General features: G+C 40.3%; 1 protein-coding gene and 1 long non-coding RNA gene across 2 annotated transcripts in view; one reads left to right on the forward strand and one right to left on the reverse strand.

Moving 5' to 3' along the window:
* CRB1 (crumbs cell polarity complex component 1) overlaps positions 1-25,048 on the forward strand; it is a 98,146-nt gene that overhangs the window by 5,627 nt on the left and 67,471 nt on the right. The window contains exon 2 of the mRNA XM_032192135.1: positions 23,489-24,073. Coding sequence (XP_032048026.1) covers positions 23,489-24,073 — 585 coding nt within the window. The remainder of the gene's footprint in view (positions 1-23,488; positions 24,074-25,048) is intronic.
* Positions 17,947-25,048, reverse strand: part of LOC116491815 — a 47,033-nt gene continuing 39,931 nt past the window's right edge. Inside the window, exons 3-4 of the long non-coding RNA XR_004253530.1 lie at positions 18,264-18,534; positions 17,947-18,174 (exon numbers count right to left, since the gene is read on the reverse strand). This is a non-coding gene — a long non-coding RNA (uncharacterized LOC116491815). The remainder of the gene's footprint in view (positions 18,175-18,263; positions 18,535-25,048) is intronic.

Genomic DNA, 25,048 nt, shown 5'->3' on the forward strand with positions numbered 1-25,048 from the left:
GCTAGTCACGGGTGCATTGGGGGGATTTGGTGGCCTTTGTTTCCTTTTTTTTTTTTTTTTTAAAAAAACAAACAAACAAACAAACAAAAAAAACAATTTGGAAAGTTCATTATGAATGGCTCTGGTGTTTTTTTTTTTTGTTGTTTGTTTGTTTTTCTCTCTCTCTTTTAAAAATTTGTTTATAAGTGACTTAGGGCTCTCCATAACCATTTCATAAATTTACCGTGGACACATTAGAACAGATCTGTGCTGCAGACTGAGAGGAGTTAGTGAAGCACGTCTAGTTCTGCAGTGGGGCAAAACCCATTTAGAGGAAGCAGGAGGATCCCTGTTGGCCACCTGAGCAAAGCTCTGCTGCCATGGTGCCTGGTTTTAGCCCCAACCAGAGCACAGCTCTGCTGACTTCTCTTTTATCTCACCAGAAGTCAGACTGGGCCAACAACAGTGCGAAAGCACTTTTTTTTCTTGGAAGTGCAAGTACTGAGCATAATTTTGACAGTTTTTGGATTAAAGTGCGTATTTCTGGTAAGCATGGGTTGTTTCTTTCCTCCTTGTAACCTTGTCTCAGTTAACAGAGTTGCAAGACAGGAATCTGGAGTTGTTAATTTTTGTTAGACTTCATAAACTTCTGTATAACTGCAGTGATATTAGTTCCTTCAAAATACTACAAAAATGAATTGTCAGAAGAAACAGACCAGTTCATAGCAGGCATACATAGATGGCCAAATTAAATATGCCCCTATCGAAAAGCTATACAAAAAGGCAAGTACTTTTCTGTTAATACATGTAAGACATCAGTGCACTCTTCAGTACAGATGATATCCCATTTTGTGAGAAAGGCAATTAGGGAAATGCTGAAGAGGGACAGAAGAAATAGGAATACATTTAAAGAGATGTGACCTATGAGAAAGGGTCACAGGAGAGAAGCCTGGGGAAGAACACGATTACAATCTTTCCTACTTAAAAGGGAACGGCAATCAAGAAAAACCATGCTAACAGTTGCATGCCGTAAATTCCACATGCAGCAGGCAAGACTGAAGTGAACTTTCCCAATTGCAGGCTAATCAAATCTCTAAATCAGAACATTTTAATGAACAGATGAGATAAATAACTGCTAGAGCATGCCCAGACTGCTGTTTCACAGCTGGTGTTACACAGTCAGAGGGCAGCCAGCACCACCACCTATGGGGTACCTGTGGAGACCTCGGGTGATGGGGACGCAGGGGTCCCAGCCCGCACTGGGGCTGGGGGCAGGCAGGGCACAGCTCCTGGCCGAGGCAAGCAGATGGCACCACAGCTGGGGATTATCTGCTGCTCAAAACAAAGGCAGCCAGGCACCCAGCCCCATTTGGTGCACGATCAACAATGCTGTCTACATTTCAGCTAGAAAATAGTTTATGCTCATTCTTTGAGATACCAAGCATCCACTCGATGCTCTGGTACTTACATGAGCATTTATTATTATGCTATTGAAGGCACTCATTCCTATAGGGATAGACAGCCCCCATACTAGAAATCATGTCTTGATTGTATACATAGCCATAGTTTGACTACCAGATTTTGGAGTCAAATCACTTTTTTTTTTTTTTAAACTTTAATTGAAGTATACTTAATATATTGGCAGTACAATGCAAGGAAATAGTAAAAATTGATAATTAATAATATCATTTTTGTAGTAAAAGGGCTGAAGAAAAATAAAAAATGGGTTGCCTGCTGAACCTAAATTTTACAGCCAACTTCCCACTTCCCATAAAAGCACAGTGCAAGACAGGAACCTACTGCAGCAAAAGAGATACCACAAAAAGTCCTAGAAAACTCTTTCAACTTTATCTTTCCTGACATACTACAACAAATAATGATTAAATTATTCTACAATTCTTCACCTTGATGTTCATCTAGGAGAAACTTAACTTTTTATGACAATAAACTCACATTTAAAAAATGTCAAGTTTTAAAATATATATATGTAAGTGTCAACTACTAAGCAACATGCATTAGTCCATTCCCCACAACACTTAATATACAACATATTCCTTCTAATAAATAACTTTGAGCAACAGCAGCTTAAGCGCCTTTGATCCTGCTACAGGGGGTTTCAGTTCACAAACCTCTCAATGATGCTTCTTTGTTTTCTTTATAATTCACATCGCAGCATTAAAAGCAAAAAAAGCTGTTTAGACAATGCCTCAATCTCTAAGCAACACTGATTATTCCTTTTACTCTATGGTGGCCCAAAAAGGGAAGAAAGGCCCTGATATTTACATTTTCTACAGGAAGCCTCTAAACCTAATTGACTCATCTGGAGTCACAGGCAGTAGGTAGCAAACAGATAAGTGATGCATATCACTTTCTAGATTGATATTACAGATTAATTTGTTGTTTTTCCAAGACTAACGTGTTTCAATCAGTCCTCACTGTTGTTTTCTCAGCCACTCACAGAGCCATAACTCGTGAAAGCCCTCTCAGAGCAGCAAACAGTGAAACACCCAGCTAAGCCTTTTCCCAACGAGATTCTTCTGTTTACTTTATATTGATTATATTTTAGTCACCCATAAAATGGGTCAACAGAAAATCTGCTTCTGCCTTTTGACAAAAACAACAATAGACAAGGCTTCTCTGTGGGCAGCCTGGCAGGCGGTGACGTGCTCCACGCAGCTGCCACTCAAGCTCCAAAGGGCTCCTTCGGGCTGCAGCAGCACGATGCTCTCCAGGCATCAACAAAGCAAGCCTGCAGCTGCTGCTGCTGCAACTTCAGGGCTAGGGCAGTGCCTGCCTGCCTGAAATCTCATCAACGGGGACAGAAATCAAAATATTTCTCAGGCTAAATAATTCTGTGGGTAGAAAAGGGGCATGGGCTGGGGCTGCTAACCCACTGTGCGTAATGTCCTCGCTCCAGCGGCTAAGGCTCAGAGGCAGAGCCCAGGCAGGGCACTTGCCTGGTACGGTCTTCTCTGCTGGGAAGTACTGTGCTTGAATAATTGTGGCCTGGGTGGATGCTAAGGGGAGAAGCTCCTTGCTTCTTTCTGCTCTTGCTTCCCTTCCCAAGGCTGAGCATACTGGAATCCTATTCCCTTAACCTTTCCTGGAATAAAGGGACAGACAAAGCATCTTTAATTGCATTAGTCAGAGTCTGAAAACAAGATGCATTCCTTCACAGTGCACTCACAGTGCCTGAGAGCAAGGCTTTGGGCAAGCACACTAACCAACCCAGCCCATGCATGCAACCATGGACACGATGGCTTGAGATTTCCTTTGCCTCTGGTTTCTAAGAGGTACCATCGTGTTCCTGCGTTGTGGGAATACCAAAGGCTGGCTGCTCACTGAAGTAGTTAAGCTCAGAGCTGCTCTAATTCAGATTCAGGCTGCCGGGAGAGCTACAGGAGGAGACAAAAGGCAGCATACATTGGTCACACTCTTCCCTTGACAGCTCTTGTTCTCCCTTGTTGGGGTTTCTAGCAGGGATGGTAGAGCACTTCATTAGCTCTTTGTTCCACAAGGAGGGCCCAGAATTTGACTGTAACACTTTACCTCCTTTCTTTCACTGTGAGCTAGAAGACATTGAAAACAACATCATTTGGCAGGGAGTCAGAGCAAGGACATAGAAAGATAGACAGTCATCAGCCTGCGAGGCTGCAAGCAACTGTAATTTAAGTAACCTGCACTGATGAATTAATCACAGTATGGAATCCAAAACTCTCACTGTAATAATCTAGCCTTGAGAAAACATCTGTATGCAGCAATAGCTTCAAGTGTGTCTTGCTAAGCTTTGTGACAACTCAGAGGTGCTTAAGCAGCCAAGTACTGCCCTTGCTGTGGCTAACCACCCGTGAACCTGAACAAAGTTAAGTGCCCATGCTGCAGAAAAAAGAAAGCAGGGTCTGTTATCAGCAAAAAGTCTGGGGTATAACTCACCAACCTCCTAAAAGCTGGAAAATGAACCTCAGAGCACGTCTGGAGTTATGCACATCACCATGCTGCTGCTTGGACATCAGCCAGGTCTGGTGCAGCAGTGGTGCAGCTGTGTTAGCACTGTGCTGAATCTCTCAGCATGAGCTCTTGCAGAACACATTAGCTGAGGCTCTGGGTCACGTTAACACAGCTGAATGACACCTGGATTAGAGCTGGCTCAAAGCATGAAAAAGGAGTTCTGTCTGTACCTACCCACGTACATCTTGTTATTTATGCAGGCATTTTTCCAGGGTCTCTCTGAAATGCAGTGCTAAATATCCCATAACAATCCACTGATGATCCCATTTTGGTGGGGTGGAAGAGGAAAGTGGAGCTCAGGATTACATGCACAGTTCTGGAAATGTTGATTATGTGCCACCAAAGGTGTAATTCAGTTGCAGTGGCCAAGATATGGAGTCTGCAGGCCATGTAGCATGTAGTTCCTCTTTGAATCTGCTGACTCCAAGAGCTTTGAGATGGGCAAAAACACTGCTGAGGTCTGATACAGTGTACAGCAGCCCAAACTGTAGCTGCTCCTCTCCAGCAGCCCCTTACCTTCCTTTGACAGCCTAATGTATATTGTACAGAGAGAAGATGCACCAAGTCTCCTAAGCTAAGAAAACAAACATTGCATAACAAGATAGCAATGACGGGAGGGAAGAAGCCAGAGAATGGCATCAATATATCAGAAATTACATTAGAAATATTGAATGGAAAAATGATACATATGGCTCTTGTAGGCTCTGTTCCAAATCAGCCTACAAAACCATAGTTAAAATAAAGTTGAAAGTAAAGCTATCCTCAAACATAGGAAAATAAGAAGAACGTGTTGGTGGGAATGATAAACCAAAACTCTTTGCTGTCTACTCGTATACTTATTTGGAGCAGAACAGAAACTCATGAGAACAGAAACAAAATAGTTGCCTCTACAATACAATGGCAAAAAGTAAATCTGGACAACATTTAGTAGGACCCACCAATTCAAACTTTCTATCTAAACGCATTCTTTCTCTCACATTAAAGACTGCTGACATTTGTATGTCTTTATTCACTAATGGTATTGAACGTTTTGCAAGCCTCTATCTGTGTAAAAACGCCCTCTGCTTGATGTAACAAGAACTATCTGTACTGTTCTCTCTTGAGCATGTCTTAAATGTCTGATTCAATTTAGTCTAACATCCAGGCATTCTGGAGCTCGTGGCAAAGTGCAAGAAGAGCAAGGTGGCTAAAATCAATTGATATTTCTGCATTCAAATGACTGATTCCAAAGAACACTGAAGAACAAGTAGACATCCCAGAACTTCTGCCATTGTCTATGCTAGCGACAAGTGAAAAGACAGAGTATTTAGGTGAAAAACTTAATGCAATTAAACAGCAGAAAAGATTGACACTAAACACCTTTGGGGAATCTTTCTGGCAGACTACCCTAATAACTCAACCAGCAATGGAAAGAAGGAAGAGGCTGCAGTTCTGCACACATAGCAAAACAAAAACAGATGTATCACTGTAGTTAAATTCTGGCCTGAAAATCATAAGAGCTCCTTCAGATACTGCACTTTGTTGGGGAAAAATGCACATTTACTCAAATTCATACAGACATTTCCTGTTCTTGAAGATCTCTGTAAGCATTCTCACAGTCCAGTGACTTATGAAAACTGCCCAGAGTGGACCTCATGCATCCCCAAGCTCCCAATTGTTTTGCTGCAGTAAGTGATCCGTATGTTGTAGGTACTTCCAGTATTCCATGTATAGCATTCAACAGAGGTGATTTCAGTTTTACTTAATCTGGTTCACCTTTAAAAGTCCACTGGTTTCAGTGAAGATGCTGCTGTGCTGTCCAGTTCGGGCCAGCATGGCTTTTCTTTACATAACAGGAAATTTGTGGTTGCAATCAGGAGTGGCTTCTTTTCAAGCAGATGGATAATGATGTTCTTTGAGATACTCAATGAATCAGAAATAGGACTACACATATTAATCTTCACTAAAGAATTTTTCTGGCTGGCAATGTTGCTCTCTGCTCATTGTATCTAAGCTCTTAAATTAAGCTTTTAGTAATCTTCATTACTACTAAAACCAAATGGATGCTGTTATTGGACTTCACAGGAATTTCTGTATAGCATACATGGCAACCAGTTAGAAACTTTTGCATTCTGAATTGTATCTTTATTTCTTCAGGCTTGCATAGAAATATACTGCTCTAGCAGAAAGCCACACGATGACCTGCCAATGCTATTTAGTTATGCCTCAGTGAGAGGCATAACTCGGTGTCACCTTCCTATGGACAGAGGAAGCCTCTTCTTACTTTTATTAACATAACTACAAATACTTGGATAACAGAGATTGATTTTCCTGTCTTCTTTTAGCCTTGCACATCTTTTACGCCATGGCCCTGAATCAGCCCAAGGAATGTTGGGTGCTCACGGATGACTGTGTCTTTTCTGCAGTCACCGATGAGCACCAGCATTTCTGTTAACCATAGGCACGAGGTTACACGTGCTTACAGTGAGCCTGGTTTCTAGGATATAGGTGATTTTTAAGCAAATCATTATGGACAGTTATGAGGAATTAATATACCATCGGTAATAGGTGCTAAGCTTTCTGCCCTAGTTGACACTGCTTTGAGCAAGTGGGTTGGACTGGATCACCTCCAGGAGCCCCCTCCAACCTCATCTGTTCCATGATTCTTTCCTGTGAGCCACTTCAAGCTGAGATGAGGCCATTACTGTGGTGCTGGTATAGCAGTTACTTCAGGGCCTATATCAGAAAAGCCGTCCAACAGACCCTGGAACATTTATTAACATTCAGTAACAAAGAGATCATTATAGCTTGTGCAGGAAGCTGGTTAGTGACAGAAAAAAATGGGGATGGAAAATAAGATGGGAAATAAGATTCTGAAGTATATTTCAGACTCCATTTGAAAAAAAAAAAAAAAAAAAAAAAAAAAAAGTGCAAGAAAAACCAGTTACTAGCTCCATACAGAAATTCAGGATCCCCACTCCATTACCACCTTAGTGCAGACTTGGTACAAAACCTCTTCAGTCCCCCTGCAGAGCAGTACAAATGCAAACACAGTCCCCCCAAGTTCAGAAATGTATCCTGACATCAAGGCTGACAGTCTTGAAACGGGGAAAGCTCCTGCAGAACAAAGTAATGAATACTCAGCTGCCCCAGGAACATCTGCAAAATTCGCCACTTGCCTTTTAAAAAAATTCGAGTGTTTTTAAGATCTTGACCTTGATGAGAGGTCCAGTGATTCAGCTTTTCATACTGCAGTCATGCCCTATTCCAGCTATTACATGCCTCATTTCTGTTAATCTTCTCTAATTAGTTCTGCTTCTCAAGTGAAGTCTTTGAATTTAACATTTTCCTGTGCTAATAGTGAGGGCTTTGCTTTCATGTTCAAGGTCAGACTGGTGTTTCACCCTGTAAAACTCATTTGTCCTTCCAGCACTTACACCTAAATACTGAGTTTAATTTTAGTCTCTCTCAAAGAATTTTACTGACTTTCAAGTTATTGTTAAAGTTGTGAATGTACTAAAAGCCAGCAGAGCCATGCAAGTGTAGAGGAATAGGTTCTTTTTGGATTATTTCTCCTTGCAAATACGCAGATTTTTTTCCCATAGAAGTATCTTCATTTTTTTTTTTTTTCCCCTCAAGAAGAATTTGTTTTTACAAAACATAACTAGATTGAGCGTCAGTCTGTAAGTAGGCAGCATCTCAGTTTTACAGGTGAGAATCCTGAGTTCGAGAAGGGTGAGGTGAATACCTCTCATTCAGTGGGAGAGTTGTGAATACAATCCAAAATTATCTCCCTGTTCCATGTTCGAGCTACTAAATTTAGACCTTACATTTCTCACTTCATATGTTACAAACACATGCATATATATATATACACTTACATAGGAAGGGAGACACTTTTCCAGTTTTGTAATGAGTCTGAAAGAAACTTGAGACCTATAATATAGCAACCTTTCTTTTTTATACAATTATTATTTATTTGTTCTTGCAATAAGTACAGCCAATCCTTGTGTGCTGTTTCCATTGTGAGCTGGAATAATTTCCTTTGCACATCACTTTGATAACTCCTAGCCTTCTTTTAGGAAGGGATCAATGCACCCTCTGTAGTCACTTACATGCCATCCTACAGACTTCCCTTTCTGAAGACTGGTGAGATGCAGCAATTTCAGGAGGCACACAATGGCTGAGGTGTGAACACTAATGGGAGGAGGCATCTGAGGCACTCTTCTCCAGCTGATGCTCGACTCAAAATGGCAGATTATTTTCAGGTTAAAAAGAAGTCCAGGCAAGGGGGAAATTCAACATTCAGAAATGACTTAGGCTACAATAAGTTTAAGCAGCTTACTTAGAGCACTGCTGCGGCAGCTATGGACAAAATTTGTAGTTCACCTTAAAATCATCACCCAAGTTTGATGCTTTTAGATTTAACGTGGTCATACACAGCAAATAGACGTAATACAGGAATAGGATGACATTAAACTATCAAGTGTTTTAAATGGTTACTTTCAGTTATTTCATAGGCAACAGGTCAGAAAACCTGCTAACTATTCAACCTTCTTCCTTTCAATAAAATAATAATAAATATATAAATGAGATATTTAGGAAATACTTAGCAGTTTCACCTTTAAATAGCTCACTACCAATTCTCATATCTGAAAATACTACCTGTGAAGCATTTTGAGAGGCTTATGGTAATGTAACCCTAGAAACTATAGGAGTGTTGTTTGTTTAAAAAAAAAAAAAAAAAAAAAAAAAAAAAAAAAAAAGCTCTTCAGTGGGATTTATAAAGACATTCAGAAATCACTAAAAATGTTTTTTTTCCCTCCAGAGCTGAAATGAGAAAAAGCACCATACACATGCATAAAGAAAAAAAAATTAATCATAGACTCACTGCGAGATCAGCGTTTCATTTTAAAACCTGGAAACTATTCTAAAAGTGAGCTGCACCTCACTCTGAAAGAGCCTTTTTGAATCCCTGTTCTTTGACTTTTGAGAAAGCTTTCTTGTTACAAACTTGAAGCTTAAATCAGAATGGTGTCCAATTGATAGGGAACAGTCTAGAAAATATAGGACTGGATTTAGGTAGGAAAGCACACTTGCAAATTGTTTTTTTTCAGTCAAACTCCAAGTTGTCACTCAGACATGTTCACGCAATAACCTAGATATCCCCACTTTCTTCTCTCCTGCTTATGGTGACAATGATTTTATCATAGAAATATTTTCTCTATGGAGTGCTGAGTACTGACAGTTTTCTCTTTCCCTACTTCAAAGCATCACCCTTATATATTTGCCTTGACACTGTCTTCACATCATCTTGACATTGTTCTGACATTTCCAAAGACTCAATCACTGTAGCAAGTAGCCAGGGCAATGCAGAGAAGGAAATTGTTATGAAAATTGTTAGGGAACTGTGAAGAATTGTATACTAGCAAAAATAAGATTTTGCTTTTTTAGAATCAGATTCCAAGCAGATTTTAATAAAAGCTGCTTTATGAAAGCTTCAGCCAAGGCTGGCAAAAAAACAGCTCAAAGAACTCTGTTGGCAGTTGTGGATTCTGGACCTGACATTCAGATGTTGAAGTGACAGCCACTCTCATTGCTCTGAATTCAGGTCCTTTATGAAAGCAACATCAGCTCACCTCCTGCGGCACGCAGCCTGCTAGAATAGTATGAGGTGTTGACTTGAGGAACTCCTCAGCAAGTAATCTGCAGTCCTCTTCAGGGCAGCCAGGAAAAAAAAAGATGAAAACAGAAAAAGAGTGGCTGGAGCGTTACTGCCTTTTGCTAATGATAAAACACAACTTATAGAAGTAGCCTGGAAAGAGAGTATTGCCTATCAATCGATCTAACAACTGTTCAATCTTGTGGTAGGAGGCCAAAAAATCAGCACATGTGAGATAAGTTTAGGAAGTTTTACGTACCAAATAATCTAGGAGAGGGGGAAAACAAAGCAAACTACATTTAGTGAAACTCTGCTCAAAGAAAAGGGAGAAGAAAGTATCGAAGGGCAGATGTACAAGTCTGAAATAACCTTAGTATCCAGTGCGTCAGCATCACTTGTACATGCAGATAAAGCCCTCAACACTCCTGGAAGGCGTTGCTTAGCCAGGCACTTAGAAATAAAATCAGGTCATTATAACAACTCCAAATGTAAAAACATTAACATTTGGCATCTTTTAGATGCCAGAGAGCAATAAACACACAGAAAAGACCAACCATTTGAAAAACTGTCAAAATACTGAAAATCTCAGGCACGTTAAGAAGTTGGGAACAAACTTTTAGTTCTGTGTTTGTACAATAGCTAGGACAACAGATTTCAGGAAATTCACCGATGTCAATAAGCTAGCAGGTAAAGAATAGACCCAAACCTGGAAATCTGGAGCTACTCTCAGGATCTCAGTCACATTTTTAGTGAAGCTCATGGTGACCAATTTCTTAACTGTTTTTTTGGGTGGTTACAGACACAATGAAGTGCTTAGAGACCACATATGTTTTTGACAAGTCAAGCTTTAGTTATTTTGTCAAATGGCTGAAACACACCAATTTGAATAAAAATTCTGATGAGGAATTGCATTATTCCCCCCACACACACGAACAAGAAATCTCTTCATATAGACAGCTTTGGTACTAATCCAGAAGTCTTAGTACTTAACACCTAGGTAATACAACAATTCCCTTATGGAACTATATGATACTTGCATACAACCCACATCTTACCTGAAAAGCCCTGTGAAAGCACATCCACCACAAAGGAGAGCAGAGCCCATCGGCAGAGCAGACTGCATCGCCCGGCAGGCAACATGCAGCGGTTCCTGGGGGTCAGACAAGCATGAGTTCTCCAGGATGAGCATAGCTCTCCTTCTCCTGCTCCATTGCTGCAGCTTGCTTTCTTGTCCCCAAGGTAGCTAGGGAGGGGATGTAGTCTGAAGTTTGGTTCCCTTTGCAGCAGAGCCCCAGGCCTCTCTCAGAAAAGCCCTGTGCCTCGTGATCCAGGTGAACAAGAAGCTCTGTGTAGCAAATACCAAATTACCTAGGTAGGGCTGGCTGCCTCAGTGCTCAGGACAGTAGAGCTGGCAGCTGGGCACTAACTTCTTACAGAGCACAGGTTCTTCACTAAAACCTCCCAAACCACAGGACTAGCCTGTCAATGGATGCCTGAATAACCAGATAGAGGCTCAGGCTCCAGAGCTACAAGAAACCTCGGCCACCTCCCACCACCCACCCCATTAGCACCCTAATGAGGCAAGGAGGGGCAAGGGAGCAAAAGTGCTAATTTGTAATCTGCTGACTGACCTGCAGCTGGCTCTGCGTAGCTGCCTCAACAGGTGTCTGCCCCAGGTTGCTGATAAAGTCAACGTTTTGGTTTCTCAAATGTAAGCCATACGTGCTGTACATGGAAAATATAGTGATTTGTGCATCTAAGCAGGTGTATTTATCACAGCAAGGTGAAGAAAATGTTAGTAAAAATTTCTTGCTACAACAGAATATACAGAAATAAACCTCTCCTAGTCAACAAATGTAATTTATGTTGATAATAGATGACAAAAATAAATCAAAATATGTAATTATGGACATACAATACTGAGAGTAAACTGGGCATGCACAACTACAAATGGATGCTTATCAGTTTATTGCTATTTGCCACAGTTGCCATCAATTTTGTGGCTAATTTCATATGTTCAAACATATTTTGTTCCTTTTAAACGAGACACTGTTTTAGGGACACAGTGGCAGTGCCTTGTTCTGTCCAAGAATCTCCATAATTAATAATCCCAACAATCAAAGGAAATGTGATCCTAAGAGAAAATGTCTTTTGAGAATCCCCAGGTGCTAAGTACCGCGAATTTCTTCCCAATCTGTTCTGCAGCCTCTCAGCACAGTACGCTGCGTGGTGCCCTTTGGGATCATCAAACAAGCTCCATTGTGGAGCTCTCGGCCAAAAGACCCCCAGTGAGACAATCATTTGATATTTATCATATATTTATTATTGCCATCAAATCTTTCTTATTTTTTTTTTTCTGGTCAGCCCTTTATTGTTACACAGATCTCATTTATTAGCATAATTTAATACAAAATTTATAGCATAATTTAATACAAAGTAGGGGCAGGATCCTACCCTATAATGTCTGTACTGGTAAGTCAGGACGGGTGTCACTGTGAGAAAGGGCTCTGCACCCAAAATACAGTATTCTTTCTCCCTGCGTCCTGTGAGAGTATTTGTGTGACACAAGGCTCCCCTGTCACTGTGTGAGCATTTCAGCACAGCTCTGGAAGCATCTGGGTTATGCTGCCAGACTGGTGCCTGGTGACCCTGTGTCTTGGGGCTACAGCTACTGCAGTCACTTCCACCACGTTCCTGTAACTTCCCACTGCTGCCAGGCAAACCCCAGTTTGCTTTGGCTCAGGTCTCAGAGGAAGAGAAGAGGAATGCCTGGAAAAGATCTGCGGTAAGAAAGGGAATTGGGAAAGGAAAGAGAGGAGTCAGATCTGTCGCTTACATAAATAAAATAGAGGAATTAAAGGAGATTATGAACAGAGAAAGTAAAAACTCCCCCCAAAAAATGACAGCACTATACTGATTGCTACTATATAGTGTTTAGTCAAGGTTTAAAATTTTATATCCTTTTACTGGCAAAATCCTTGCTGCTCTAATTTTGATGAGGCCTTGCTGGGTATTATTCATTTATAACAGGTATTTAATGCCCTGGTGGCAGGAGTTTTTTATGCTAAAACACACACCCTCATTATGCTTATTGAAACAATTTGCCTTTTAGTGATATTCCTCTAATGAGAGAGGAATTATTCCTTACTGTTCCCCACAGAAGGCTCCCGGGCTCCCTGACACTGGTGAATCTTGTTTTTCTGCACCTCTACAATAAACACCTCACAAAGGTTTCAGAGAAAACCCTAATGGCAGAGGGGATTTTCAGTTCCCATTCTTGCTGTTCCTGTGGGCTGGGTGACTCCTGTGAGCGTCAGCCCTGAGCCCTGGCAGCCAGATGCCCAGGGAGGGAATGTGCTCTGGGCCTGACAGGCAACAAGTTGCAGAAAACATCCTGCACTCGAGCTGTGGGCAACCACACAAAACCAAAGACGAGCTTGTGATCTGTCACCTCGAGGAAACTTCAGGATAAAAGGCCAGTCTGACATCCCACTTCTCTGTGAGGACAGGTTCCTGGTGCTTTGAGTTAGAATAGAGAGATATTAGTGCTGTAAAGAAATCAGCTGCCTTGGAAAACAGCTTTGGCTATGGCTGTACTGCTAAATGGTCTGGCACTTCTAGAGATGATACATCACGATACTGAAGTTTACAACCAGGCATAAAGACCTCAGCCTCCTCCTTTCGAGGCTGAACAGCCCAGTGACCTCAGCCAGTCCTCATACGTGTTCCCCTCTAGGCCCTTCACCATCTTTGTAGCCCTCCTCTGGACACTCCCCAACAGTTTTTTGAATTTTCCTAGCAGCCTTCAGAAGTTCACAAGTATCTCTCTGTGGAAAAAGAGTTTCTGTCATCCCTCAAACTCAGTTCAAGACAAGTCCTCCTATGACAGAAAACGATATTAATTTTATTTTTTCTCTCAGCTTTTTGTTTCATTTGATTACACTGCATTGCAATCAGGTGCAATTGAGTCCTAGGGTGTCATCAAGCAAGAGTTTGGCCAGTCCTCTCTAGGACTGTACTATGGGCAAGGAAAAGGTGGTGGCTGTTAGGGAAAGCTGGAATGACAGCCCTGAAGGTTATACAGTGTGTTGGGGGTCAAAATATGGTTTGGCATTAATGAGCAAACAGTTCTTGAAAAAAGAGGACAGGAAATCATGATGGTCTGCAGACTAAGACTAGTCTGAAATTTAATTTCATGTGGCTTAGAGTCTTCTTAGGATCTGTTTCTGAACTTACTCTAGAAATAAGACATTCTCTCCTCATGTAAAGCCATGAACTAAATCTTTCATCTGTTTCAAGTTAGAATATTTTTAGGAGGCCACAATATAAATATACCATCTACTACTCTTGGAGGTGAGGGAAGCTACCCCAGAGGTCACCTTGTAGCAGTGACCATGGTGGAGCTTCACTCTTACCTGAAACTGTAGCACTCTCTCCTACTGGAAAACCCCACACTGCCGCATCCTTCTCTCAGGTCTATGACTGATTTTTACCTGTGGGAGGTCAGTAAGAGCAACTGGTACAGATCACGACCATATTATAATTCTCCACCAATCTCAAGGTGATGGTTTTGGCCTCACTGGTAGCAGCTGTAAGCATCAGAGCTCAGCAGGTGGAGTTTTTGGTTGCGCCAGTCTCCCCATTCAACTCTAGCCTGTCCTGAAATACAGGAGCTGCAACTTTCCTCAAGCAGTTTCTAAATCCTAATTCATGATTAGCTCATGTAAGGAAGAAATCATAACTGATTTCTACACAAAATGATTTAGTAAATAACAGAAAGGGCTACGATGTGAACTCCCCTACGAAGGTTACTACTCTGCAGAAGACTGATTCCTCCGTACTCTGTGCATTGTAGCTGCACTGAGGCTTTCTTCTGACTCATATAGCATTTAAATCACTGCACTCTGTGTATCCAGCAAAATAATGCTAATCTGCCACAGGGCTGATTGTTTTTTAAAGTCTAGAGAGACTAGAGAAGCAGCATCATGATTTTGATACAAGAGTGCTGTTACATTGCATGAAACTGAAATTGTGTGAGAAAAGGACTACACATCCAGCAAGCCTGGAGGGACAACATGCGCTCCGGTGGCTGTGTCATCAGTGCGACGCTAGTCAAAAGTTGGAGCTGATCTTGTTGTTCTGCTGCATTTTGTTGACTTCAGCAAAGTTTAGTCCCCAGCTGTGTTACTGAGAACCTACTGGAGGCAATCCCCACATCTGCACATATCAGTACACAGCTCTGCACTTAGAAACTTTAAAACATTTGCTTCTTTACAGACTTCAAAGCAAGCACAGCAAGCCAGCTGGAGGACGAAATAGATCTATAAAACCCTTATGCACTTTGTCATGGTTTTCGCCCCTGTTCTAGTATATGTTAAAAAACATCATTTTCTAAATGTACGTTTTGTTGCTAGAGGTTTGGCTGTGCAGAAAGGACACGGCATGTCTGACACAATATGCCTCAATGGCATCCTCTGGTTATCCAGATGCTATAAAAACAAGTGCTCATGCAGACAACGTTGAACTGGAAGTCATCAAAACCTGGCTGTCAACATATACTTGTTTGTGCACCTGACCGAATCTGTGACTAACAAAGTGGATGTGAAAATATCCCTCACCTGAGGAGAAATTCTTGCCCTACATTACAGATTTTGATGCATTTCTAATGCGGAGGCCTTTAAGCGTATCCAATTTTGACTTGGAAAAAGAAATCACACCTGAATGGGTGTTACAAACATTTGCAGCTATGTACCTTTATGTGCTAGTGTATGCCTTCTCATATTAAGAACAATATTAAGAGACAATATTAAGAAGGCCACCCAGCTGAGCCCCCAGCAGCAGGAGCCAGGAGCCCAGCAGCAGCCGGAGCCACAAACCGCTTCTGGACACCAGAGGAGCTGTGAGGCCTGCTGTCTCTCAAGGCGAGATCAGGCCTCTTGGCAACAGCTCCTTCACTTCCCAGTTTGCATTATTTGGAATTCAGATAGAACCAGGAATAACTGGATTTCACCCAAATTCACAAACTGACAGTTTATGCTGTTACTCCCCATGTTTCAGAAAATCTCTTTGTTGATGCAGAGAAGCGAGACCATGTTTTCATCTTTCTGCAGCCCCTCTGGGCTCTGGCACCATTTCTCTTGTTAGTTTGCTATGTGCTTGCTTCCAAGGTGTGTGTTTTCCCCCTCCTTTTTATCAAAACTGTGAATGCAGGTGGTACCCATCTAGCTGCAAGCACTGCTCTCATTTTTCCAGTTCCTCAGCACCACATGCACCTATCCCTGGATTCACACGACAGGTTTGGAAATGCCAGACTGTGCTTCCACTAAATTTAAAAGGCGTGATGCTCCCATCTTTTAACTCTTGAGAGCAAGGCAGGAGCAACACCTTTCACAAAAGAATTCCAAACCCACCCATCCTAACAAGGTGTGCCAAAAAAACTTGCTAGTGGTAGGCAATACACGATAACATTCTGAAGAGATGATTCTGACAATATTCACAGCCCTAAATAAATCACCTAGTATTTACATCTTTTTTCTACAAAACATTTTCTCTCACAGATGAGACCTTTACACACATGGCTCTGTGTCCTGAGTTGCATGTCGAAGATGTCCCTAGTTTTACTGAAGATCTAGAAGCAGTGCAGGCAAGAAAGGCATTGACTGAACTCTTAATACCTAATTAAAATTGTTTTAGATTCTTAGCATAATTGATTATCCATGTTCTTTGCCTCTGAAGAACTGATAGAAAAGCTGATTTGAAGCTGTCCCCCAGATTCCCGCCACCACATATTGCAGCTGTTGGTCACCTGCCCATTGATCTCCTATGTCCCTGTGTAGATGAATCCTGCTGTGTAGCATTAAGAATAAATTCTGCTGCATTAATACAACTGAAAATGATCATCATTACACTCCTGTCTTTACTCCTGTCCAGACTTAGAAGATAAGAACATACCATGAAACTATAAAAGAGGAATGTTATATTCCAATAGAGTGGATACAGTAGCAGGGATTGCATAGCAGAAACAGGTTCAGTTTCTAATAAATGTTTATGCCACTTATTGCAACTGGTAACAGCTACCTTCTGGACTTTTGTCTTATATAAACTAAAATCTCTGCACACAGTAAAAGCACAATGATGGCTATGCACTATCAAATTAAACTGCAGTGGTATACTAGGTGTAAAGGTAAAAGAAAATAGTGGATGAACTCATTTATTTGTATAAGAAACCAGTGTTCTTGCCCTTGACTATGGCTTTGCTAGTAGTACCATGCCTTGATGGCCAATTGGACCAAAAATCTTCCAAAGTCAGTCTGCAGGATGCCTGATGAGCTCACGGGCCTGATTTTCCTTCTGTTCCCAGCATAGACACTGCAGTATGATACAAAATAAAGTGAGAGCCAGAAAGTATTTAGTGCGCTGAAGCAAAGGATAAAAGTGAGCGGGGACTGTGAGAAGAAAACATTTACCTCATTTTGGAGATGTTTGCTTCATTTGCCCACTGCTGACAACACAACCCACGAGCTAATGAGCTGCACTCACTCCTCTCTTTTTATCACTTGCACCAACTGGAAAGAGTGCCAAGCAAGCGCCTTTGAACTAGCACACCTCACTGCGGCTCACTGGGTAGCCTCCACACTGCTGTTTTGTAGGAAAGCCTGTCAAATTGTTGCTGTGCTTGGCATAGTCAGTAGGTGTGGCTGTAAGGACTGCTGCTGAAGTGCTCATAGGAGAAGGCTGGGATGGCACAGAGATAAAAAGACAGCAAAGGAAAATGACAGCAAGCAGTAGCATCCTTCATTCTTGCAGAGCAGCACCAAGTTAGTGTGAGCTTGCAGAAATGAGAGGAGAAGGACGACAGGGAGACACTGATTTAATAACCAGTTCTGTAATTTGAATGACAAATAGCTTTGATCTTAAAGTGTTTCCTAAACAACATTCAACAATTTTAATGCTATTCAGTCGTTATTCTTATGCTAATATAATACTTCTGCCTCAGGTATGTTGTTAATTTACTTTGCTTTTGCTGATACAAATGTATTTGAAAAGAAAACTGTCTTTCTCAATAGTAATGGAATATTTTGTGTAACCGCCTTTTTTCTTTTGTGCCTGTGTGTAACGGCGGTTACTATGGTAATATTCGTGATTCAAGATTTAAAGCCTGAAAGTGGTTTCTATAACAACATGCTAGGACATTTTGGACACACAACTGAAGTTAGGAATTCGAGATTAACCCTTTATGACCACAGGATTTGCAGCCCCAATGACAAACTCTTGTTAGTTTGTCAGAAGTTTGCTCATACCTTCCCAAGGTACACCTCCTCACTGAGCAGACGGAGTAGTAATTCCAGCTGTGGACAGAGTAGGTCAGGCACTTCCATCCCAGGTGAAGTTTGTAAAGGAGAAATAATACCACAGTATCTACAGGCTGCTCATTACATTAAGTAATTAGGACAGTAGACAAACATATTTGGTGATGGACTGAGTAGGGATGAAATAGTGTTAGTGCGATGTTAAGGAAGTTTGAGCTTTCAGTCTGGAAATCAGAACTGTGGGAGAAAAAAAAAAAAAAAAAAGTGATCTATTCTCAGACAATCTTAATGGAAAAGCTATTTTGAGGGCTCAGAGAGCCCCTTACCTGACTCCATTTTATCCAGCATGGCATGTTTTTCTGTCCTTCCCCCTCTGCCAAATGCTGATCCATGAATGGCATTTCTGCCTTTCAGTTCATGGCAAAAGTATCCGATCCCATCTCTGTCACTGGAGATTATGCAGCTGTACTCATCGCTTATCTAGTTCTTCAAGATATATAAGATTGGATATATATGCACACCCACAACTTTCTAAGGTTGTCTTCGCAAGGAAGTTATTGTCATAGTGATGAACTATATTTTCCATGTCACGATGCACTGCAGAGAAAACAAGATATGCCTAGTTATACCAAAGCTATGTGCTCTTCAATGCAGCACTAAATGCCTTGGGATATATTTGAATATTTCCAGTTAAATGCTAATTATTTCAAGATCTCACTAAAACTGCAGAGCTTGATATTTCAGTAACACATTCACACACTTGTTTTAAAATTTCAGGGACAAATTTTAAATAAGAAAAAAATGTAAGCATCAAAGATTCTTATTTCTCACTCAAGACATCAGACTACCTAAGCCCTCACTACCCTCAAGTTATCCAATGATTTCTTTATTCAGTTTATTTGATCACAAGGTAAACCCTCCATTGTGAACAAATGCTATATGCTGTTGTTGCGTCAATGGGAGACACTGAAATAACAACACTAAGGAAAGCAACTGTTGCTTTGTTTGTCCCAAGAAAAATTTCTCTCTCTCAGTGACCACAACCAAGGTATCAATAGTATAAGGTATTTTGGGAAACTAAGAACGAAAAACAAACAATGACAAAAAAAAAAAAAAACACCCTAACTCAACACACATTCCCTAGGTTGCTTTTCTGTTGTTGTTTTGGTTTTATAACTTTTTTTAAAAAAAAAAAAAAAAAAAAAAAAAAGAACTGCAGACCTATAATACCTTAATATTCATGTCTTTAACAATGTTTAGGTGTTAGAAGACAGTATCTGGCCTTAGTTTCCCTCTGCTGGATCACAGATGGTTTCCCAGTACCCATTCCTTTCCAAAATGTATGTGTTTCAAACAAAAAGTCATATTTTGCTGTGATTTACTTCATCTGTTTTAGCTGGTATGGCTTCCTCATTTTAATTCAAAATTTAGTTCAAAACTTTGAAGTAATAGCTGTTAAAAAAAATAAAAAACTACTCCCCAAAGCACTGTAAACTCATCATTGTTGATGACTATGGGCATCAAGAAGATAGCTATCTCCTACTAGTATTCTTGTTTGTTCGTTTTTCTCCCTAGAAAATTGACTGCCTCCGTTAAGAAGGAAAAATCTGCAGCATATGTAAAAAGACCCTGAAGCTGTTAGTGTTGAGAACCTCTGTAAAGCTAAGAGTCCTCCTTCGGGGAAAAAAGACACATTTGAAGAATAGCATTGCGAATTACAAGGAGCCTCCAGGCATGATGAGGTGATTAGCAAAGCGCAGGCAGGACCACATTCAAGTGAACTCAAGTTCATAACAACATGATTAGCAGTGATGGAAATTTGATTTTAAATTCTGTTGCTGATTAAAATATTTCACCAACTTGTGTGAAGAGCCACAGACAGAAAGAATAAATTTTTACTGAAAGAAATTTCTGCCAAAAACAACCCAACACAGCTTGATAGGTTTTGTCTGTGGACTTTGAATGGCTAAGATTGCAAATCAGATTCTCAGAACAGGGGAACTGGCAATTTACTTTTTATTTTATCAATTTAATATTATATATTTTGAAAAGCACACAGGAATGCTCTAACTCTGATTCAAACAGAATCTAGAAAAAAAAAAAAAAAACAACACTTCACGTTCTCAGGAAAGATTTGAGATCAGGCTCGTCAACATTACCTGCATAACTGAAGAACACTGGTTTCTTTGAGAGGATTCAGAAGATCTGTTCCAAATTGTCTCCGCTTGTTCAGAACTCCCACCCTGTTTCCTTTCCCACTAATTTAATTTTGCCCTGTTATATTTTCGTTTATTTCCAGCCTCCCAAACCATATTGTATTGCTTCATTGCAGCAGTTTCTGACCACTGAGATGTCTGTACCACAGCAAAATCATGTTGTTTTTTTTTTTAATTACCAATTAGTATATGAATAATCAAGATTTTGTAATGAACAGCAGCACTTTAACTTAATCTTGTGTATGAGGAAAAATAATTACTGTCTCTCAGCATTTCTTACGTTTAGTAGTGCCAGCTCTTGTAAAAGACAGAGAATACTGACGTTTTTGGCAATACTGACGATTTTCCAGTAGATGGCAAGCTTTACTGCAAGGAATTTTCCTGCCAAATATCTCAACTGCATGAAAAGGACTTAACCATGGGGTAAAATGCTTGGCACAAATTCCTCTAGTAATTAATGTATCAATGTTTATAAAGAGACAGATAATTACCTCAAGTGTCAGTCAGTGTAAATCAAAGTGATCAGCATTTTGTTTCTATTTTTCTGATGTTACATATAAGTTTTAAGAATCTGTCAGAACAAGTCACTGCTGTAGTGATCCTGAGTGGGTAAGCATGAAAATGACTCCCCTGCCTACCAGAGCTACTACACAAGGCCTTTCCAGATTATCCTTGTGCAACATTACCAAAAATAAAGCTTCCAAATACCTCAAAACACTTATTTCCCATATAACTCTTTCTGTAAATGTAGTAGAAAATATTATTTAATCATTATCTCAAACTGAGCCAGCCTTTTCATCAGACACGATCACACTGCCACATCACATCCTATAGCATGGGTGTGTTCAGCTCCCACATGCTCTGATCTTCCTCTGCTGTTTCCATGCAGCTCCCAATGGCATTAGGTTTCCAATTCCATCCTTCCACATGGCTCCAGAGCTGCAGGAAAGCTGAATGGTGACAGGGGAGGAAGAGACGTACTGCAAATAACTTGTTTAACATAGGTGGGAAAGTAAGTGGAAAAATGGATCCTCTAACTATGAAGACTCCAAGGATTTTCTGAAGCACTTATATGATTTAGAAATATGACTTCTGTCAAAAAATCATGGGGTGCACTGGTAAACTGCATACCATTTGATAACCACAGTTTGATAAATTACCCTTTGATGATCACCTCTTTAAGGTGTAGTTGTGCTGAATCTTATTACCCCTAACAAAATCTCTTGGTCCTAGTTTTTAAATCACAAGAAGCTAAAACTCAGCAGTGATTACATCTCTGCTAAGCCCATCAGAATCCTCGTATTCATCAATAACTATATACATAATAATAATAATAATAAAAACCAAAAAACAACAACAACATGAGAATGAAGATAAAACTCCAAAAATTGTATTTCTTTGCTGTAAGCTTTATGTACAAATCAGACAAAAACATCCCTGAGGAATACTGGTTATATTGTATTGTCTGTTGGCAATTTCTGCATAAGAAACTTGTTTTTATAAAAGCCAGAGATGTTCAACTTAAAATGCTTGTTAAAAAAATACAGAACAGGTTTACCTTTCTACATTTTTCCCATTGCAGTGTCACCTTGGAGACAAATTGATTGCTTTCACTACTGATTGTGCTTTTAGGGCTTCCTTTTCTCTTCCCTCAGTTTTCATCCACTGTTAACATCTCAGTGAAGTATGCAGATTTGTAATCTCTGCTCAAAGCTAATATGTTGTTACCAAAACTGCAAACTGGCAAATTCTTCATTTTCTCTCATATACAGTAATTACAACAAATTGAGATATTGCATGCATATCATCTCTGGAAAAGCAGTAGTAATTAACTGAATTGCTTCTCAAGTCACAGTAGTCCTACTTAAGAAATACTTCAGTGGTTGACCTTACCTCTTGCAGTTTACGTAGTATAATAGTTAGATAATGCTGCAAATTAATCACAGTTAATTTCTTCAAATTTGCAACATATCTTCAAACATGCAATTTTAATTAATTTTAAGTAGACAGACTGAAAAGAAAGCTCTGTGAAGTTGGACAGTCCCAATAAAAATGTGGATTGCAAAAGTTCCATTTGGGTCTTACCCTCTCCACAGCCTGGAGTCAGCATATCCCCAAGTAACGAGATTCCTAAGTGTTGCAGGATGCAGACTGATGATTAACACCATTTCCGTTGGCCCATACCAAACCAGTGAAGCTGTGATTGCAGAGTATTCAGCCCAGGTCAGCAAACCCACCTCAACCATTCAGCATTAGCCATCCTCACTATTATTCGGTATAACTAGCACTCAGTTAAAGGTGGTATACCTGCTTAGCCAAACGTGGACATTCATTTTGTTACGGAGACAATTAATCAGGATTAAAACAATTACACATTTTCATAGCAAAATTCTTTTATTTTACTGGAAAGAACGCCCTTCACTGCTCTCACTCTATTAGTGTTTCTCAGTTGTGTTTCATGAACAATGTTGGTAGCAGCTCACTCTTCCTTGATTGGGAAGTGAGAAAATAGCTATTGTTATTACCTGTTAGTCTTTACAGCAGCAGCAACTATAAGTTGTGTTTAATTGATGCCAGGAGCTCAGCTCCTGGTGGATAAGGGAGATATTTATACCATGTCCACTAAATATTTATGCTATGTCCACCATGTCATTCCAGCCTCAGAGGCTGAAAGGCTCTCAGAGTACTATTTTGAATCTTAGGTATCTGGGAGATACCTGAGATATGGTGGAAGTGCTATACAGATGTCAAATTAGTAGTATTTATAACTGGGAAGTCAAAACCAACTCAAAGTGTATAATGGTTTGAGTCAGTCATGAGAGACTAAAGCATACCCAAGTCATTTAGCTTTGTTGAACTCCAATACAAAAAAAAACTTTCACTACAAAAGAATCCAAAATGGTATTGTACTGAAAAATGTTGTTCAGTTCCTCATTCTAGTAAAACAAACAAACAAAAACACAAAACAAAACCAACACCACCTGTTTTAAACATATGTAAATGCATTCCATGTTGCTGGTCATCTCTGTTGACAGTCACAAATATTGTTGCAACAATATCGTTGTTAGTGTTAAATAATGTATTCCAAGTCCTGGCACTAGAGCCATGGCTGCTGGAAGAGGTGAGAATTCTGCTCATATTTCCAGAACTGTTTTCACTTTACATTTATTAGTCTACCAATATGTGCTGCACATTTACTGGCCCTGTTTTCTTCTCAAAATCCAGCAATTGGAGCTATTAAATTTGAAACAATGTGGTAATAATTGCACCTATTTGACTCTGGTTTACTCCAAATGTGGTAGAAGTCCTCAGGATCTTTTTTGTTTCCTTCCTAGAGTCACTTTGCATGAGAAACGATTCCAGGTGCCTGTCAAATTTCTGCCAAAAGAACTCTACGTGCGCTGCTGGTCACAGGGAGGACACTTGCCATTGTGCAGATGTACCACAGGACACTATGGAGGAACTCTGCAATAAAACCTCTGACCCTTGCTCCTCAAACCCTTGTCTTCAAAATGCTACCTGTTTAAGCTCTCCTGGAAACCTCAGCTTCACTTGTGAGTGCCCCACTGGGTATAATGGGTCTACTTGTGAAAGAGCCATCAGCGTGTGTGACACAAACCCCTGTGAACATGGAGGCACCTGCCAAAATGGCCTGGCTGGGCCCACCTGCCTTTGTAGCGCAGGTTACACAGGTATGCTCTGTGAAACGGATTTTGATGAATGCATTTCTGAACCATGCCACAACGGAGCTGTGTGCAGGGATGGGGTCGATGAATACTCCTGCTACTGCGTCCCAGGCTATCAAGGCAAGCACTGTGACCTGGAAGTGAATGAATGTGTGTCAGATCCATGCCTGAATGGGGCAACGTGTCTCAACCAGATAGGAAAGTACGATTGCATCTGCCCACTTGGGTATACAGGTGAGTGCCATTTTAAACAATCTTTGTATCATGGAGAATTGCCATACTTGTGTTCTAAGATCTACCACCACACACACCTATTTAGTCATACCTGTATTACCACATTGCCTTCAGTCTCTGCAGCTGTTGGTATATTATGGGTTTTCTTATCACCTATCTTATCACCTGCAACTTGTGATACTAGATGGAGAAAGACTGAAGAAATCTCTTATTTTCCAGAAACTACAGAGCAGTTTCATGAACATCAAGTTGTGTCACAGGTCCAGGTTAACTTTCCTTTAAACAAAATATTCTCAGAACACATGTCCTCAGAGTGCTATACATAGTTTTTAGCTGACAGACAAAACCTATGTTTGGCAGTGATAAAAATTAGATCTACTTTGACTTGGTTGATTTGCTAATCACTACAAAGAGTACTCTTAAATCTAGACAATTGATTTGCAGGAGTCTTTTCCTTTAAAACACTTTTCTTTCATTTTTTCCCTTTTCTGAGCAAAAGCATCTTGTTCAGAAATTTTCAAAACACCCTATTCAAATGTTTTCCTTTATGTACACTCGCTAATAGGCCTCTTTCTCCTCCTCTACTTTATCGAACCTCAAGACCAAAAAAATTAATCTATCACTTTTCCTCAACACCAATTCTCAGGATGGCTATGCCTTTCTGGTTTAATTCTGCAAATTTTTCTAAGCTGTATACCCTACTGATGTCATATAATATAACTGTTTTTTTTCCCTTTTATTATTTTTCTGATCCACTCCATGATTCAGTCTGGCTGAGGCCACAGTTAAATTTCTTTTGCTGTGGCAAAAAGAATACTTTCCAAAACTCATTCCTGGCTTCTTTTCTGGGAAACAAAAGACCAATATTCCAGTGGTTTCCAGGCATTCAAAAGAGTGTCTCTCCCTCTGTAGGGCATGTAGGCTGGTTATTTCATAATAGCCACATAGGTTGGTTATTTCATAAAATATTAGAAA

This window comes from Aythya fuligula, chromosome 8, assembly GCF_009819795.1.
Source record: "Aythya fuligula isolate bAytFul2 chromosome 8, bAytFul2.pri, whole genome shotgun sequence".
Classification (NCBI taxonomy): domain Eukaryota; kingdom Metazoa; phylum Chordata; class Aves; order Anseriformes; family Anatidae; genus Aythya; species Aythya fuligula.